Here is a 20,382-nt window from a genome sequence, read left to right as displayed (position 1 = left end):
TGTGGGTCAGTGCAGTGGGGGGGGGGGGGGGGGGGTTCACATATAATTTGCCAACGAAACGTTAGCTCTGGCCAGGAATGTAACTCAGGTTGCCAGTTTCATACAGCCAGTGCGCTATACCACTGCTCTGCCCGATTCATATCTGCTTCTACAAATTAAACCACTATATGTTCTATGAATCCATACATTTATAGGTTCTACAGATGAATACTAAATAGTTTATATGCATCCATTATAGGACTACAAATTCATAGCATGACAGATTCTACACATTTCCACCAATATAGATATTAGTCATACCACTGCATTATCGATTATACATGCAACACGAGAGAAAAAAGGAATTGATTCATTCATTTCACAAAATGTGGCCCGAATCATGATAATTCACCGATTTGTATAGGAGTGACTTGTTAAAGCCCTGGACAAAAATTATAAGCTAGAAAGCCATGCCACTGCTCAAGGCATTTTAAAGATTTCACATTTTGTGGCCATTCAAGATAATTAAATTGTGTGTACTAACCACCATTCTATTATGGACATGCGATTAATAAGCTGTACGAGTAAAATAACACACGTGCTGTATTAACATACGTACTATGTATGTGTAACGACTGCAGGTTACACATCGACATGAGTACAGAATATATACAAATGAAGGGAAACAACATTTTAACACAATGGATTGAGAGTCATGCAAAATGCCAATGCTTCAGCAATTCAGCTGTAATAAATATAGCATGTATGGCCTGGCCCTGAAAAATAAATGTGGATCGTCTACCCCCCATGGCATCTGCAATGGCAATGCTAGTTATCCAACTGGAGTACTAGCGTTTTGGTCACTAATGCAAGACGAGCATTTGGTCACTAATAAAAACAGGATGACTATATTGCAGTGCCTGGAAAATGTCCATTCATCGTCCATCTGAGAACGCCCGGTGTGTATTCTCGAACACTACAACAATACCCGCAAGCCAACTGCCAAATGCTACGAGAAAATAAACCCCACGGCTTACCAACACTGATGCTCATCGCTGTAATGTGTTTTATTATATTAAGTTGGTAAAAAAAATAACCTAAGTTTCTGATTTTTTTTTTTTCCAAGAGCACACCAATGCAATTGCACCGCGTGGGTGTGAGAGCTCACACACGTTATGTGCGCATCAAGATTGTATACACGCGTGTTTTTCCATGTGGGGAGCGGTAGGGGAGCGGTTAGCACGCTGGGCTACAATACCAGCGACCCAAGTTTGATTCCCACTCACGGCGAACACCGGTGATGATTTTCTGAACCGGACCTGAGCCTCCCCTAGGTCGACTCGGCCTCAAATGATTACATGGTGTCATGTGTAAACATCGCCACTAGGGAGACAAAGGCGGCCGGGCATGGTGTTGGCCACCCACCCTCTCGTGTGCTGTGCCAGTCTTCATAGGTGCTCGCTAACAGCACTTGCCCCAAGTCTGTTAAGGCTTGATGGGGGGGGGATCTTTGTCTTAGTGTGCTTCCATGCCCACTTTTTTTTGGGTCGGTCAAAATGGATGCTATTAACATACTGGTTTTCACAGTTTGTTTTGATGATGGACCCCACTGAGTGAACGGAGCAAATTATTGAATTACCAATTAAAATTACATGGAATAGGAATACTACGTGTGGCTTTGAAACCGTACATTTGCCTGCATTAAACGAAATATTAACAAAGTACTGAGTGTTATTCTAATCAATCAAAATGTTTAATTATTATTTTAATTCAGCTCAAATAGAGAGTTGAGTTAATCTGGCCAGGCAACACTGAAGGCAATTCGTTCGCAATCGGAAGGTTTAAAGTTTAAATCACTGGTTGGAAGTTAACAGTATTCCAGTATAAAGTCAACATTGGTCTTTACATGGAAATTGACCGTGAAATTTTCACCAATGCTTCAGGCATCACACAAAATTCCCACAAATGCCTCGGGTGTCGCCAACGGACGAGATCGCCGTCCCAACGCTTGTTTGAACAGGGAGTTGCTTCGACATTCTAATTTAATTTGCAATTAATGCTCATTATATCCCATTCTCACTCAAGACAGCAGAGGCATTCACCCTGTCTCCGTCAACAAAATGCTAAGGTGGGACAAAGGGGGGTGGGACAAAAGGGGGGTGTGGGGAGGCGACGTGATGGGCCATGGAGAGGATAAGAAAACGCTACTTTTGCGAGGTCTGACTAAGGGCGCGTGCCGTCATCTTGGATGATGAATTTCTCCGAATGCAGCGTGCAGATGTGGTGACATCATCGCTGCCCGTGACCTCAGGACCGTTATCTCATTTTGCAGTCTCGAAAATTCCGTTTGTTGACAGTTTGGTCGCGCACGCAAACAAACACTCCAGCGGAGCCCGATTCCAGCTTTTACAATAAAACCGGTCAATGTTTTTAATCTGCGAAACTGGATAGTCGTACGCAGAGCGAGGCAGTCGTTCGGCTGGATGTCACTCTAAAATGGCCTGATTTTTTTCCTCAATTCAGTGCAGGACAAATGGTTGACCGAGCTGTCTGGCAGCGAATAAAGAAATCATAGAACAGTATGATCACAAACAGAGCTGTATAGGCTGGGTAAGCGCTGTTAGCCAATATATATTAAGCCTATCATGGCATACAAAGGAGCGGTGTGGGCATTAGCAGTGCAAGGATAAACCTCCCCCAACCCCCAGCAATTTAAGAAATTATCGAGACCCAAAGCGACAATGTGATTGAATAATTTATTCTTTATTTATCTCGTTCTATGTCTCAGTAATACTGTCTGTTTTCTATTTTTTTTCTGTCTCTTTTGGAAAGTTTTTTTTTTCTCATTAACCATAAAAGTAACATTATGCAGCCTATAATTGCGTGTTAAACATAGTGCCCTTTGTGATAGGCCTTCCTGATAACCTTCTGTTCGAAGAATTCGGGACCATGCCGCTTCTGAAAAATAAGTTAATACCTTAGTGGGCTTTACCTGCTAAGACGAAACATTATTTCGTTTTATTTGTATATTTTTACGAGATTCGTTTACCTTTGCCGTACTTTGCCACTCCTATAAATTTGTTGTATTGCTTGTTGGACATCTGTGAAAACTAACTTTATAGCTCATCGGATTCCTCCAATATTAATACAGATATAATTCGGTCAGATCGTCGCAAGCGACTCACCAATGAACGCGATCGCCTCGGGGAAGAACTGCGACAGGTTCTGGCTCCAGTGGTCGGGCACGGGGATCTGCTTGTAGACGAAGTCCCTGCGCGACTCGAAGGCGTTGGGCACGTTGGGCGTCACGTTGAGGATGTAGCGGATGCCGTGCTCGGCCAGAGCGGCCAGGTTCGTAGAGTCGCGTGCGCAGCCCAGGTAGAGGTAGGGCAGGATCTCCACAGGGAAGGAGGGTGAACCCCCTGACTGGGCACCCCCCAGGCCCATCTCCACTCTGATGCTGCTGATGATGATGATGCTGATGGTGGTGGTGGTGGTGCTGGTGTCCAAGGTCCGAATCCCCCGGGCTTCCTTCGGAGGAGTCGCCAGCCATGACGCTCCCTTGGAGAAGGTAAGGGACGGATGAGACTGGGTTAATCAAATGTTGGTTGGTCAACCGGGGTTGATGGATCATGCGTGTGTGTGTGTGTAAGACACCCTGTGGAAATGGGGATTTATTCGGTAAACAAGTAATCAGTTAAAATGAATCCCAGTCAGCCACATGAGATGTGTAAATGTGTTGGTGCTAGCAGATATACATGAGATATTTACTCAAACGCAAAAAAATATCCCATTACGTAAGCTGTTTGTCATCGTCCGAGACAAATTATGTACCATGATCACAGATAATTTCTTGATCTTCCGATACAATTTTTCAAAAGAACTTCTCCAGCTATGACAATTTGTGCAATTAATTTGCCAAAGGCAGACTGCGAGAAATATATTTGAATCAATTTGGCAGGTATCCAAAGAATGAATCACCAAACCCCCTCTGAAATGTACAACGGTGCACTCTTGTGATTTGTGCGAGAAAAAAACCCTTGAAGGGGTTTACAATGTCGAATGCTCCACTTTCATCTTCCGTTAACATTTCACACGCAAGTTTAGCAGGTTGAATCGCAACAGTGATTTGTGACGTCACATTGGGTGCACTATCAGAGAGTAAGTAGCTTGAAGGCCGAATCGCTTGCCTTAACAAAAAAATAACGATGTTTAATAGGCGTGCAGCGATTCACCATGCTTTTCCGTGAAATTCTATTGGTTATGTTTTGAAATCATGATTACACTCAAAAAGAAATTAAGTTTTTAGTATTTTTCGGACCGTCTCATTTGTACGGTGTGCCTCATCCACACTGTATTTCTCACTTGTGCCGTGCTATCTGTACTATATTTGGCTGCTGGCGACGCAGTGGTTAAAGTGCACTGCACCATGGACCTGGCAACTGGAGTTCAGCTCCCGGTCACGGCTGACATCAAGTGGCGAGTGACATCCAAACCGGTCCTGGAACACCTCCCATCACCAACCCGCACCGATCGGCGTGATTAAGTATGATCAAACAAGCCCTGACGATGACAGAAAGATATCAGGAGTCCTTCATTTAGCCGTAGACTGATAAAGGACCATGACATTACATTCATTTACTTTTTCACACTCTTGTCTACATTTCGCTAAAACACATCGTGAACTTTGCAGGAATAAAAAATAATAATTACAGATGTGCTTCAACAAACAGCACGTGCGTTGGGATCATTAATATTCTTTCGTGGCAAAAAAATTCTACGTGACAAACCACTTTGTTACGTCATAATTTGTGGCTAGGTAAAATCTCAAGTGGGCTTTAGCTGACAAGCTAAACATTTTTTAGTTTTTAAAGTGATTTTTTACTTTGCCTATAATTTGTACTCCGATAGTGTTTGTGTATCGTTTGTTGTTGTAACGTTCTGACCCGCCCCTACTGGACATCTGTAAAAACAACCTTAATAGCTCATCGGATCCTCCAGTATAAATACATATTCTCATATAACGCATTCGAATATGAATCAATAATGTGGCCAATACGGCATTTAAACAGCTGCTCCTCGCACAAATTTCACAGCATCGGAGCTACAAGACGCAAAGGGTTTACTCGCAGTATAAGCACAGCTCCATGCGAATTTTGTTTTTATCCCGCAACCCACGTGTCCGACTTTTGGGACTCTCCGGATGAACCTGGCGTCACGTCGCTGCCGCTAGAACGTCGTGAGTTGCACCCTTGTTTTGTGCCCCCCCCCCGCCCAGGCCTAATGTGGTTCAAAAGCAGGGGGCAGATCTGCAAATGAGGTGCTTAAGGACCAAACAGAACAGTCCTCCCCCTGTTCTTTCGTTTTGTTCCCCCCCTACTCCGCCCACGATATCTATTACTTTGGAGCCAGCAACGAGAGAACGGGTGAGAATGGACTGCGCCTAAATCGAACAGATTTCCACTCTCCGTCACTATTTTGAATAAGCTGCAGATGAAAGTGAAAGTGTTTCTCTGATTCGTGGGGATCACGGCTGCAGGCTTTGCACGAAACCGATCATTTTACATTTTTTCCCTCGCCCGGATCGCCGTGATGTGTTTTGACACCAAAATGACAATTGCACGTACACACACACACTGTAGACAAACGTACTTACTTTAAATACGCACCGCATGGCACATTCTTCATAAACACTTCAAACGTGCTGTGTATACAACACTGTAAATGATCAATCAAATATTGGATGATGGTCTCATGCCACGTCGGACGTGGGCGTTGTTTAGAACATATTTCACCATGCTGGTCGTTTCAGGTTGATGAATGTGGATGAGGGAGGGGGCGATGTCGGGTCTGGTTTAGATATCACAGATGTTAGCCCTAGCGTGGACTCAAACTCAGATCGCCAGGTTCATAACGAAGTGTACCAACCACAACGCCACCACTCCACTCCACAGATACAAGAGACTGTACGCGACTACAAATATTAGCCTAATGTTGGTAAAACGAATTTACAATTACAATTTCAACTGCATATGAAGAGAACAATAATACAGCCTTATGGTCAAGTGATTAGTGCACATGAACGTAACTGCTTTTCCATTGGCAAGATGGCCAAATCAGGAGAAATAGAAGGAATTTTGATTTTTCCGCTACACTGGTGTAAAATGCTTGTGCCTATACATTTAGCGCAATTGTATTTTAAAAGTCCAAATAAGTCTGAGCGTTTGACTTATTATGACCCTGAGACAGCGGTGATAATTCCACAGGTCACATGACAGGGATGAGCAAGTCCTTACGAAAAACCACTGCTAACTTCCCGACTGAACACTGCTCATTTTATAAAGTCCTGGAAGGATGATGGGCTGAGTGAACTCCCAACCAGGATTTGTACTGCGGATTTCGAGTCGAGCATTCTAACCATATTAATTTCAACTTGTAACGAACACGCACTGTATTAGCTCACTCTCGGAGAGAGAGAGAGAACGACTCTGAGGTGTGTGAAAGCCACAGGGGTTGAGAATAAATAAAAAATAAATCGACAAAAAGCGAGAAAATACTTCAATTTTTTTTCATATGCAAATTACTATTGGTAACATGTTAAATATAAGTTACGGGGTTTTTTGTGTCACGTTCCTTTGACTTTCGCACGTGCTTGTGCAGCAAATCGGACAGCATCACTCCCGGGGTCTTATCTTGGCTCCGTAGAGTGGGGCTCAGTGTGTGCATAGTTTGCCGGACAAACATTAGCCAATTAGTGGGAGTGCACATGCATCACCACTTGTCACAATAATGTGTAGCCTTGTTGTAAAATAAGATTAATAAAAATAGCAAGGTATACTGGCCAGTTTATGTATGTTGAACTTCTTTTGCACCGTACACAGCCAAGCACGCTTAAACCATCTCTCCCACTATGCTTAGAATTAGGGTTGTTAATATCATTCTAGATTTGAAGCTGCAAGGATTCATACTCTTAGGTTCTTTCGGTAAAGTCACGTAGGAAAAAAATAATAATAAAATACAAATTTACATCAGTTACTTAACCTTATTGATAATAAATAAATACTCTTAGTTCTTTCAGTAAAGTCACGTAGGTAAAAAATGAAATTAAATTTTTATTTTTTATTAATTTTAATTTCATTTTTAACCTACGTGACTTTACCAAAAGAACTAAGAATATGAATTCTTGCAGTCACGAACGCTTCAAATCTAGAATTAAAAAAAGATCCTTAAGTTTGCCACGCGTACCAGGATGCAACGATAGAAACGGCGGTGTAGCCCTGTGTATGCGCACGTCTGTGTGAACGTAGCACGCGGCGAGGCCTACCAACGATGCCTTGCGATGGTTGTCACCAATACCATTTAAACGCGCCATGAGGTCAGAATGTTCACGCACGCCAATCGGTTCCAATCGTCACAAAATTATCGTTGGATTAAATTATGGATTCCATGGCTTTTGGAATTGATGATCTATTTTGAAGTGTTGTAAACAAAATAATTGACCAAAAACCCTTCTTATAGAGTGTGCAATTAAATAATATATGTTTCCAAAGAAGATTGTTAAATACGTCACACACACACGCATTGACACGTGTATACTCCCAGCTCTGCTTTGTCATAGATAGATCTCAACAGGCTCTCATTCATTAAAATAGAGTCATTATTTGTTATATACAAACAAATATCATTGAAAATGTTGCCTGATCTGAATTGCACCTTTTCTCCTCCGTCTGAAAGCCATTTTTTTCCCCTAAAAAATATGGAGAAGAAAAATAATTCAACGGATTACAAGCACGAGTCTGCTTTTCAGGCCTCTGGTGAATGAATGGAAAAGCCGCATTATTTAAGAAGTGCAAAAAATATCCGAGCATTTATACTGCACAAAATAAACCACTGGGGAGAATGAAAATAACAGAGGTTTAACAAAAAAGTGCCCAACACAATATACACAAAAAAGTCAGCAGCAACGCAAAGAAATACGCAAGACTACAATGACCGGAATTTTCAATTGCAGGCTGGGTTATATTCCGTTACACTATAAATCCTAAAACGATTCTCTTAAGAGATGCAACGCAACAGCGAGAGTTGGAAACCAAGTTAATTTGTGCAATCTCAGTATTCCCACGAGATCAGTCGGTCGAAACATCAAGACCTCCCTTTCCTCTCAGTGCAAACTCCCCCCCCCCTATCACTTGTCATAAAACCTTCATTTTAGATGAGGGGATGCTGCCACGTTGCTATGGATAAGCACATTGGACATGCAATCCAGAGGTCGCCTATTTGGTTGCATCTGTTAGCGTGGCACAGCAGTTTAAACAATGTTTCAAGTTTATTAGATCGCCCCTCCTCCGTCCATCGAACATTAAAGATGGGGACGCCACAGTTAGTGGATTAAAATGTTGCGTGTGGTGGGGTAAAACATGGGTACGTCCACCTCGTCAAGATCAGTGTGGAAGAGTAGGCCAAAAGTACTCTATAATAAGTAATATTTAAAAGTAAGTTTTTAAAAACACACTTTAATTAAATGTATCCTACTCGTAATGGCAAAACTCCATGACTCCAGGAAGTGGCCGCAAAGCTTGCCATAACGTGCTGTGTATACAACACAGCCAACGTCAGTTGAGCGTGGACAATTAGACTGAAGCCGAAACATAACAATACAAATGAATGTTTAAAAATACTTTTTATTTTTGATAGAATATAGTATTGTCATCAGTATGACATAAGTATGCCAAGTTTGCAGTCGATACCACTTGGGAAGTGGGTTAAAATTGAGTTACAAGATTTGAGGATACGACAACAGACAGAATGAGTTCATAAAAAGCGTGTAAAAAATTGTTTAAAAACAAAATGTTTATTTTTTATGATAAAATATGGTATTGTCATCAGTATGACATAAGTATACCAAGTTTGCAGTCGATACCACATTGGGAAGTAGGTTAAAATTGAGTTACAAGATTTGAGGATACGACAACGACAACAGACAAAGTGAGTTAAATAAAAGCATGTAAAAAGAGAGGTTCCTCCAGAACTCCCTCTAGTCGAGGCCCTTCCGCCAACAGAAAGCAATCGCAGGGCTGCACCTTTACCGCTTTAGCAGGTAGGTTCACTGAGGCAGCAAATCTCTGCTGTACGAATCTGCGAAATGGAGTGTTTTTTTTTAAGGACACCATTCCTAGGTCAGTTTAACTGCTGCTAAGTTTATTTTCGTAAATGGGCGACCACTGAGAGGACGTCAAATGCCTTTGTTCGAACGGAGAGCGAATCGTTTGAGAATAAAATAATACTTAAAAATCGATGCTTACACGACCACGCCACGGTGGGCCATTGTCTCACGTTGCCAAAGACATGGATTTCACTCTCAATGTGTTTAAACTATCACCCTTGTCTGCTACTTTAAAACATGCTGGCCAACATAAATAACACAACTTTTTGACTGGTGCTATGTAAAAACAGACATGTGAAATTTCGATTTAAAGCTTTCGTGACTGCAGGGATTCGTCTTCTTGGTTCTTTCGGTAAAGTCCCGTAGAAGGGAAATAATATTTTTTATTATTTTATTATTTCCCTTCTACGTGACTTTACCGAAAGAAAGAAGAAAACAGACATATGGTTCAACAGTATCTTTTTTATTTTTAATGTTATTTTATACTTTTAAAAGGTTTGTATTTCTCCCTCCACTCTCAGGGTGCATCAGTGAGTGGCCTCGTGGTCGGCACACTCACCCTTGGACGGCAAGGTTGCCCGTTAAAATCCAACCTTCGAATATAATTGGGGAAAAGAATTGCGTCCCAAGAAATGTTTAATCAAAGACCCGCTTGCATTGTTTGGCCGATTCCTTTAACTTTTTGGAGGAAATTCACCAAGCACACAATACATAATCGACCTACTTGCTGTACTGTTGCCCACTGTTACACTAGCCAACTGCCAATGGGTTTTTCATACACAACTCCAACGTACGATGCGTAACACAACACACCATTTGCAGATCGTCTAAATGTAATGAAAACTGCTGAATGCTGCACCATCTGTGGGGAGCACAGGTTTCGGAAAAAGCTAAAAGGATAGGTCAGGAGATTTGAGACGCCAACATGGCAGCCTACAGTGCCGTAAGAAGAGCGCGCGGAAGACAGAGCAGCATAGGGAGGGAGCCAATCACAGTTGGAAGTAGAAGCCTTGAAGCAATTATCTGTACAAGGGTAGGGAGTCAGCAACGTAGACCATTAGAGGCAGCGAGAACCAGACGGCAGGGGTAGTAGAGAAGGTCCTAATTGCTAGAATGAAAGTTCCAAAAGCAAAATCATGAATCTCATGCGATGGATACAATGTACTGATGAGTCCTAATAAGAATGAAACTAGCATATAGTTGCCATGTTGTCCCCTGCCACCTAAATAAGAAATGCCACAATCTCGAGCGGCTCTCTGGAGCCAGTGGCTATCACAATGCTGCGTGCAAAACACAAACAAGAACGGCGACATCGTCCTGATATGCAAAGCATGCTCGGCGATTCCTGTTAAGTGTTTTCTTTATTTACGAAGACACGTATTTTACATGTACATTATCTTTTAATAAATCTGCAATGGTGTGTATGTACGTTTAACTTACGTCGCACCCAACGTAGCCAACCGTGCTAATCGAAAGTATGATGATGGGAGGACGTGGGGGGGGAGGGTGTGCAGTAAGGGTTGGTTTATAGGTGGGGGGGGGGCGGGAAGTGGAAACCATTCAGCGAGTTCTAGATTTGAAGCTTTTGTGACTGCAAGGATTCATACTCTTAGTTCTTTTGGTAAAGTCACAGAATTGCTGCATCAAGTGATCCGTACAGGAGCAAGCAGCAAATCTGGCTGTGGCGGTCCCACCTGATGATGGAGACTTGTGTTGCCTCCGAAACGTCGTGATTTTATTGTTTTATTTTTATTAATTTTAATTTCATTTTTTACCTACGTGACTTTACCGAAAGAACTAAGAGTATGGTATATTCAGCGAGTTACCTGCTCCGAGCGAGCATGGCTTGCTCGAGTCCGGGTCGGATTCCGTGTCAGAGCAGTCGCTCGAACCGATCCGTAGGGCGCCCAGGCCCAAGATGGGGACCCCAGCCGTGGGCGGTGACGTGCAGAGTCCCCCGGGGCTCCCGGCTCCCGCGTCCATGCACGTCTCGCAGTGCTCGGGGTAGCGCGCCCGGAAACGACTGAATCCCCCTGCGCACGTGATCCGTACAGGAGCAATAAACAAACAAGTGGCTGTTAACCATGATATGTCATGAAAGTCAATGCGATTTCATGCTCAAATGAACATTGCAGTGGTGCATATATCCTGTTTACAGCTCTGAACCAGTGGTTACTACTCCACATTCCCATTGCAGGAGCGAGTCTTTCCATAATACAACAAGAGTTTACTTCCCCACTCTGCACAACTAATTTATTGACCCTGGAAGGATGATGGGGTGAGTCAATCCGAAACAAAATTCCAACTTGCAACCTTCCAATTGTGAGCTGCTTACTCTACCACTGAGACACTTTGATGCGTACAACAACGAGATATATATAAAAAAATAAGCGTGATGCTTTGGTTCTTTTGGTAAAGTCATGTAGATAGAACATAAAAATTATTTTAAAAATGTAATATATATATTTTTTCCTATCTATGTGACTACCCGAAAAAAAAAAAAACTAAGAATATGAATTCCTGCAGTCACGAAAGTTTTAAGTCAAAATTTAACCGTGATGCTTTTTAAGACTCCACCCCGAAACAAGTTGAGCATGCTTGGATATGCCATCATTCATGATGCAGCAAAAGTGGAATGTGCAATTGTTAAATAGGAAACGAAACAAATAAAGGTTAAGCCACTAGCACAACATCCTAAAACTATAATTGAAAGGGTGCCTTAGTCTAATTCTCAGAGGCCCATACATTTATATTGAAACATAATAGAGTGTGCCTAAAGTCTGGCTTTGTGTGTTGGAAATTAGCAGTGATGACTAATCATCCTAATCATGCCTTAGGCACTGAGATTCATGAGCTAATGTTGAGGATTAGTTTGACAGTATAATCGTCAGATTCATGGCCACTTTTACTCTTGACGTACAGCAAGGACATTTTTTATTTGGGTGTGGAGCATTTACCCAGAATCAAAACAATTGGCAGCTATACAACTAGAAGCTCACCAGCACTGCCAAAAACACTGGCCGATAACAGGAAAAAAGAGCATGCTAATGTGTTAGCCATGATCCTTCTTCAGAGCTGACAGAAGACAGCTGAGAAAGGGCAAATTGCTTTGATTCAAGCTTCTGCACTCGCATCACAATGTATAATGAACGCGATGATTTTTTTTTTTTTTACAAAAGAAGGAAAAACATTGACAAATCTCGGGGCGCAAAATGCAGGCATTTCAAAAGCGAACAAAACCATTGGCTAAAAAACTCGATTCGATAAACGAAGCGACGGAAACACTGTACGTACGGGGCTAACACGCTGAAGGAGCATTGACAGCATGGAAGCCACACGTGGGTGTAAGAAGCGCGTCGGGTTGCACAGGGTTATGAGGCAAGTGAGATATGCCAGAGATAGCCTGCAGAGTGACCTGCCAAAGCAGTCTCAAGTTCTCGCAGGAATTGTCACTTAATAGCATCCGCCTTTAAAATCACATTACGGCTCTCAGTTCATGGCAAAATAATATAATCTGGTACGTGCACGTTCTGGCACGACTGTAAAAGGTTCTCACCAATGGATTGGTAAATTATTAAATGATTCAATTGCCAGATAATCCTTCAGTAGTGCTAATGCAAAGGCTTTGGCAAAAGAACACGATGTTTCCCCCCATCAAAAGTCCACGTAAAATAAGCGGAAGTTAAAAAGCAGTAAAAAAATCATAAGTCCTTAATATACAGTGCATTTTTAATGTAAGTCTTGGTTATTGCTTGTAAAAACGTTAAAAGAGAATAACCTGGTGGTGATAAAAGGGACTTATTGGCCAAAATGTTGGGTAATGTGCATTTTCAGATTTTATTTTCAATATACACATGGGTTGACGGTAAAGTGGCATCGTTTATTTCCACGGGGCACTGCCTTCAAGTGGCAAACGAAGCTTAAGATCGTTTGAGGACCTCGGTCGCTACACTGGATAGGGGGGGGGGGAGCGCTCCCACATCAGTCAGATAATCAAGAGGCACGACAGAATGTCATCCATTCACAAATTCGCACTGACCACCAGCATGGCAAAGAACGGTCACATTACAGCTCCCCATGACGGACATGCCCAAACAACAAAACTCACAAATGTGGTGCTTTTGAGATGTGTGGTACTACACAGTTTAGAATTATAATTAGGCAAGATTTTGTTTGTTATACTTTGTGTTCCTTGATATCGTCCATGGGCCAGAGCAGAAATTAGAAGCGCCTAGGGTAGCAAAACTTTAGTCGTACCAATTTATTTATATGGCTGAGAGTGAATAATTTGAGAGCCAACGCGTGTCAAATAGTTATCACATCTTTCCCTGGTATTGGCCACGAATAAATTGGAACTGCTAAAATTATGCCATGCCAAGTGGCACCAACAGTTAAATATATGATCTCGGCTCCTAAACAAATAGACTGTACTATGTGGTTCAGACCAGATATACGACCACCGGAAAAAGACAGCATGATATGTCATAAAACTAAATTTAGTCAGCATTTTTTTTATTTTAGTCTCAGTCTTGTCAAAGAGAGTCTTCGGAATCATTAGTCAAGTCTTAGACATCATTGACTAAAGTAAAAAAAAACACTTCATTTTCCTTCCTAATTTCATTCGTAAAATTAGCACTGCATTTCAGCAGAAACTTACTGGTGGAGTGTGGCTAACAGATTTGCTATTTTTCTATGGCAGATACAAGACGAAACAAGCTCTACTTGCATTATTATCCCGTGTGCCACGTGGGTAATTAAGAATCAATTCAAGGACAAGTCACTGTAGTTAATCTATAGGCGATTACAAAACTTAAACATTATTCTACTCTCATTACGGCCTTGCGAGAAACACAAGATGATGGATTTATAACAGATCCCACAGCATGCCGATGTGTAACCAAAATAAGGTATTTCGCAAACAGATCAATGAAAAAGTATATGTAGTTTTTATTCTATGCGAGCAAAAATAAAAGAACATGGGGGGGGGGGAAGGTTTGTCCTTATTTTTCTCTGAAAACAATGCTGGACCATTGCGTGTGGGTCACTATATTTTTCTTTAACCATCTTTTTTTTGTTATCACTAAATCTCTGTGACGTCTATTAGGTTACTGCTCAGAGGAAAAATAAATATTTAAAATACCACGACCCTTGTTAGGTAATTGCGGGGGTTGGAACAATCACAACACAGACCACATTCCCAATGCAGCTTAGAGGTACAAGTTAAAAGCATTGTAACGCTATGCAGCACCACGGTTAAATCACAGAACTTGCTTTTACAATGGAAACGATACAGAGACCAACGGGGGAGAGGAGAAGGGAGGGGGAAGGTGGAGCGGAAGTGACCCGAGCCTTGACTAAACGCAAGAAAGACCTAGAAAGCAGGCAACATTGCTTGTGGCATCAACAACATGGCTTTAGTTACACGAATGGAAAATAGGGAAGTGTATAGGGGCTGGTGGTGTTGGGTTTGTTATTGGGGAGGCAAGGGCTAAAATGCCAACAACAACAAAAACCCACATTTGACGACGAAAACACATCAAGCTGGCGACATTCATGAAAGTCTGTCTGGTTATTGCCAGGTGTGCTTGTGTTAAACCAAGTTATTACGCTTAATTTTCAAATCAGATGAAGTTAGCATTCATAAATGTGACTCCGTGAATGGGATCGCAAGCTTGACATTTAATATAAATAGGTGACATATCTCTGCGGAAATACGTCCAGCATGCGCAGTTAAATCATCGCGGTACTGTGTTCCAAGCCCAAGTCTCTGCTTTACATATACGTGTGTGTGTGTGCTCACACTTGCGCACACAGGGGTAAAGATCGAAACACAGGTTTTTTTGGGTCAGATCGCGTAAATATGTCGTTAAACCCGCCACCACCCGACAAAGTCAATTAGTAAGGTTTGTCACGTAAACAGAATATGCCAATTCGTTACGATTACAGCACATAACATTTACAATCTGAATGTAAATCTTGTGGCTTGGCTCTCCAACACACTGGCGTGCTGTACTAGTAAGGAATTGGCACGTTCTGTTTACGTGACAAACCTTACGAATTGGCTGTGTCGAGTGGTGGCGGGTTTAACGACACATGTATATATTTACACGATCTAATAAAAAAAAACCTGTATTATGGATATTGGTCGCAAAAGCCTGCGCGTTAAACGGGTGAAGATGTACTTGTGCACAAGGTAGGCTCATTGTGGCGTTTCACTGCCACGTGTTACAACATTTGTATTTGCCCATGACTGTCTTGGGCCAGTCGAGAAAGCTGCAGAGGTTCTCACCCAAAGATCTAGATACCTAATAAAATATTTTATTTTATTATGTTTTATTTTAATTATTTTATTACCTCCCTTCTACGTGACTTTACCGAAAGAACCAAGAAGATGAATCCCTGCAGTCACGAAAGCCTTAAATCGAAATCTAAAGACCTCTTAAATGACACCGTACTTATTCCACTGTAGGAAAAAGAGGATATCTTATCTTGACATTTTACCAACGTCTTGCACGCTGGCCAAATGGATCGTCTGCCGTGCGAGTAGCCACAATTGACCCCACTATGAGCAAGTTTGCCAACTAACCCACAGCGCAGCGCACAGGATAGTAATTCTCATTGCTAAACTTGCTGCGAAAAAACAGGGAGGCCGAAACTGTTTACCAAGGCAAGCTGCTAGCACTAAGAGCAATGAACTATGACCTCTGCTAATACTGACAGATGATCACGATGATGGAAGGGCGCTTTTTTTGGTTTTACGATAGAAATTGCGGTGTGGATACTATTTAGGTTATGGCCAAATATTACCAAATCGCATTCGGATATTGCTGACAACCAAGGTAATATTGACAGAACGTGGAAGGTGTCCTATTACCTGGCATGCAGTTCAATATTCCAATAAATACCTTCCATTAAGTCTGGCCACATACACAAAACTATATTTGCTTTCAACTTAATATTTTTACAAAAGCTTTTGACAATGCTGTTCAATTGCAAATCAAGCCAGCAGTTACCCTTAACACATCAGGGAGGTATTCCATCGAAAGAGTCTTCTGAAAGGGAGACTTGCAGACAGAGACTCAAGGAATGTCATTTATTTTTCATATTTTGGAGTCTAAAATTTAGGAAAAGAAAAAGATGAAAATGCCTTTTTGTGACTGACTGATGTCGTGGGGTCTTAAACACACACGAGATAGTGCATGATTTATAATAAGACATCTTTTTAGACTTGTTTTACACTGAGTTGCATTTTTTTTCCTGTCAATTCATTGACAATCTAATATTTGTTTTTCCCAGGATGGTACTTTGCATTATGAATAACCGGATTTAGGGCAAGGCGATATTCAGTAAATTTATTTTGCACGTTTTCAGCCAGTATGATCGTACTCTGCTGTGTTATTTCCATTTCCACAGTCTCTTTCCTTGCCAGACTTTTTTTGTCTCGGTCGTCATAAATCAAAAGGTTTTATATTGCTTTTATTACAGTGTAATCGCTCGGTCTACTCTGTGACTTCATCACCACCTATATATTTTTTTATCGTGCCTTTTTGCAGTCATGGCGTCTCACGTAAAACACTTCAAGTGACATCTCGACCAGTTTATAAACCGTATGGAGTCACCAAGGGAGATGCCATTCAAGCAATCTTTTTATATACATTTTATATATAACACAAGCGCTTTCAGACCTTAAAGCAATGGTCGAGCGCTAAGGTGCCACTTTATTTTGTACGTGTAAGATTTACCAATAACAAGCGATACTAATGAAACACACATGGGATTATTTAATCAATTAACACCTATCCATATCCCCAAATAAAAAAATATATCAATCAGCCTATCGGCTGCCTTCCAGACGGAATGTTGTTGCGTCCAGCAGCGTTTGTGTAAAGCGAATCGACAGTGGTGTCCACCTTTCTGTGTTTCGTCACCCGCGTGAGACATGGTAAACATGTACTCTGCTGGGCTGCCAAATGTTGTAGGCAGTCAGATGCCTCCTCACATCAAACGAGACCAAAACCCCCATCACCAACCAACCAAAGACATCACCCCACCAGCAGCAAAAGCAAGCAAACACTTCCCTAATGAAACCAAAAATGCTTCAGGGCCCGTCCGGCTCGCCAAGACTGTGTGAGCTCACAACGCATAGCCCATTGACAACAAACGCTGCCTTGTAACTGAAAAAAGTCAACCTTTCGAGCGATGTCTCCGCTGAATAATGCACCATTACAGTATTTGACTGGTATATTTTATTATTTTCTTGGTAACAGGATGAGTCAACAAGTCTATATTTGCAAGGGGAGCACAGCTGCAAAGCACAGAACAATGTACACTATATTGCAAGCAACAAAAACAAACCAAAGCGCATCGGCTCTTTGCTCTGGACGGGCAATGCTTTTGTGTGAAGAAATGTTACCGTGTAGTTTGACAAAAGCAATCGTGCCACTACTGCAAGACTTTTCTCTGACATTCAGAAAATAAACACCAAATCACCCCAAATCCTAAAATCTCTCCCACGCTGCCCTCCGAATGAAATCCCAACATCAACTACACGATCATCGGATTTCTTCAGTATGAATAAATATTCTGATCTTAACATCCTTAATTGATTGACTCACACGATGCCCGTCTCCTCGCGTCTCGCTCTACTCCACTAAGGCCTCCGTTTTGAAATCTCAAGTCAACTTCAGTGGTCAGTATTTCTCGACTGCTGTATGGCACGAACTGGATCTGTACCTGCACCAAACACGCACTATATTATCTGGCTGCTATACATTGCCAATTGACGAGCCACTTAGTTCAACTATCATTTGTGGCCAGGTAGCTACCGCAAAAGAAAGCGCTACACATCACTCAGTGATCCTCCTAACCTGGCAAAATAAAATTAGTTTTAGTTTAGTTTACAGCATACATCTTGCGATGCCGTTGCACTTATTTAGACCCCCCTTTTTGAATAAGGTCGAAGAAAACAAATTCACCACAGTCGTGCATTTTACCTTGAAGGTAGAACGCCTTGCATCCGTCTTCGGACAGCCTCTGCAGCAGCAGCCTCAGCAACGAGCCACACTTCTCCCCATCGCCGTCCGCGTCTCCGACGCACCCTTCCGACTCTCCGTGGCTGCCACCACCACCACCCGCAGCCTCCTTATCCTTCCCATCGACATCGCACTCCCGGTCATCGTAAAGCACCACCACCTCGCTCCGACAACGGCACGCCACTCGCTCCTTCTCCAGCTCGCCGTTACCGAAGAGGGATCGCACTGGGAGATTTCCCCGCCGTAGACGCCGCAGCATGAGCGTGGGCAGCGAGACGTTCACGGCGCCCTCGATGCGAGCCGCTTCGAAAAGTTCCCGGGCGCGGCAGTCGAGTAGCAAGAGGGCCCCACCGCTGTCCAGCTGAGCCTGGAGCCAGTCCACACTCCTGGCGCGGTTGGACATGGCCAAGGAGGCAATTTGCAGATGTTCTAGCAGCAGATCTTGGGGTGAAGCCACCCAAATGCCACCGGCTACAAGGAGGTTCTTCTTTGTTGGTGGTAAATGCTGCGTTTGGTGGTGATGATGATGAGGATTCTGGTGTGGTGTTGGCAAAATTGGTTGAATTATGATGGGATGTTTTGTTGTTGTTGTGATTCTACAATGCCGTGGGCTTGACACACAGCGATGAGTTGGACGATTGTCGATTGGTTGTTTAATTTGTGAATGTGGTTCGATGTTAAGGACTTAAACGAGTTGTAGTGGGTGGCGTGCGGTGACGATTGATAAATATAAAAAAATGTTTTGGCGAGGTTTAACAGGATGCGTTAGAATTTTTTTAAAAAGTCAAATCAACTTAATTACGCAATCACCCTGATACGAACATAATTTGTTTATATGTATCTTGATGTGGTGTATTAGATATGTCAGTTATTAAAAAAATAAAACAATCTGCGATGGATGGGTGGGGGTGATTTAAAATGTTTGGTTACAAGTGAAGACGACGGCGATGATGATCTGTAAACAATCTTCCAAAGTATTTCTTGAAGCTTGGAGTTTTGTCTGTTTCTTCAAAGTCGCAATATTCACGGTCCTTGATCAAAGTTACTTCTCTCACAAGTTCATTAAGAGACAAACGTCTGGTCCCAAAGCTGCCACGGCGTTCTTCCGAAAAAAAGGATGTTTTTAATTCTTATCGGTTTGAAAATTAAAAAAATAATTGTCTTGCAGTGAAAGAAAAACAACGCAGATTTCGTGTCGAAGCCTGTTCCTTCCTGGCGTTAGCAGGCACAAGCCAATGTTTGTCCTTGCCCCTCTCTGCCCAGAAATGTCTTGTTGTTAATGTTCACTCTCAGCTGTACCATCTTTTTAAAAACTCAAAACGTTCGCAAAGAAAAGTCAACGTTGTTAACACGTTGCGTGAAAATCTTCACCAGACATCGTAACTCCGGCTGCCTTAAACTACTGCCCGCGGGGTTGAGCGACCAAAGTTTAAACCGTAACGTCCTAAATCAACGAGCACATAAGTTGTATTCGCCGCACATTAACGTTCACCAATCGTACATTTCATTCACATGCTGACATTACACGCGAGAGCACATAGAGCGACACGGTCTTAACGTAAACAAAACCATTGCTTTACACCCAACCCACCAACTTAACAGCCGTATTGCCAAACGCACATCACCTACCCCAAGTAACAACGTTGTTTCCCCCCCTAAAACCCCAAACAAAATGAACCGCTCAAAAACAAAACAAAAAACCCACCACTCGCTTATCGATGGCCTAATACTACAAATCGACCGCGCTCGGCCGCTATCACCGGTCAATAATAACAACAACAACAACAAGATAGGCCAAGTAGCGAGACGAGATGAAGATTCGGTGTAAGCTGGAAGGAAGCCTCCTGCTATGGTGGTGGTGGTGATGGTGGTGTGGGGACGTAGACAGAATGCTGGTGGCACAGGCGACTGCTGCGTCGCGACTGAGCTCATGAATAGAAGCCGCGGCCACGCAGCCTCTTTCATTAATAACCCTCTCGCGGTGGAGGGAAGGGGGTGGGGGGAGGGGCTATTTAAATACCTACAGCGGATAGGCACGGCGGTGGGCGTCAACAAGCAAGCGGCAGGTCACCGCCCCGCACGGCGCCCATTGGCTGTTGGAAACCGTGCTATGCTTATGCGTTGTAAGAAATGTAATGTAGTGGGTTATCCCTCCCCCCTCGCGCCCCCCCCTCGCCCCTCCCCTCGTTTCCCCCCCTCGCCCCTCCC

At 42.7% G+C, this 20,382-nt stretch overlaps 1 protein-coding gene across 1 annotated transcript in view; it reads right to left on the bottom strand.

Annotated features, from left to right (window-relative positions):
- LOC133356606 (dual specificity protein phosphatase 6-like) overlaps nt 1-20,121 on the bottom strand; it is a 30,702-nt gene extending 10,581 nt beyond the window's left edge. The window contains 4 exon segments of the mRNA XM_061574231.1: nt 3,165-3,405; nt 3,407-3,540; nt 10,969-11,175; nt 18,136-20,121. Coding sequence (XP_061430215.1) covers nt 3,165-3,405; nt 3,407-3,540; nt 10,969-11,175; nt 18,136-18,577 — 1,024 coding nt within the window. The 5' untranslated portion in view covers nt 18,578-20,121.
- Nucleotides 20,122-20,382: the final 261 nt, after the last annotated feature.

The sequence above is a fragment of the Lethenteron reissneri genome, chromosome 54, assembly GCF_015708825.2.
Source record: "Lethenteron reissneri isolate LAM-NWPU_2019-01 chromosome 54, ASM1570882v1, whole genome shotgun sequence".
Lineage (NCBI taxonomy): Eukaryota > Metazoa > Chordata > Hyperoartia > Petromyzontiformes > Petromyzontidae > Lethenteron > Lethenteron reissneri.
This window is presented reverse-complemented; position numbering and strand designations above follow the sequence as displayed.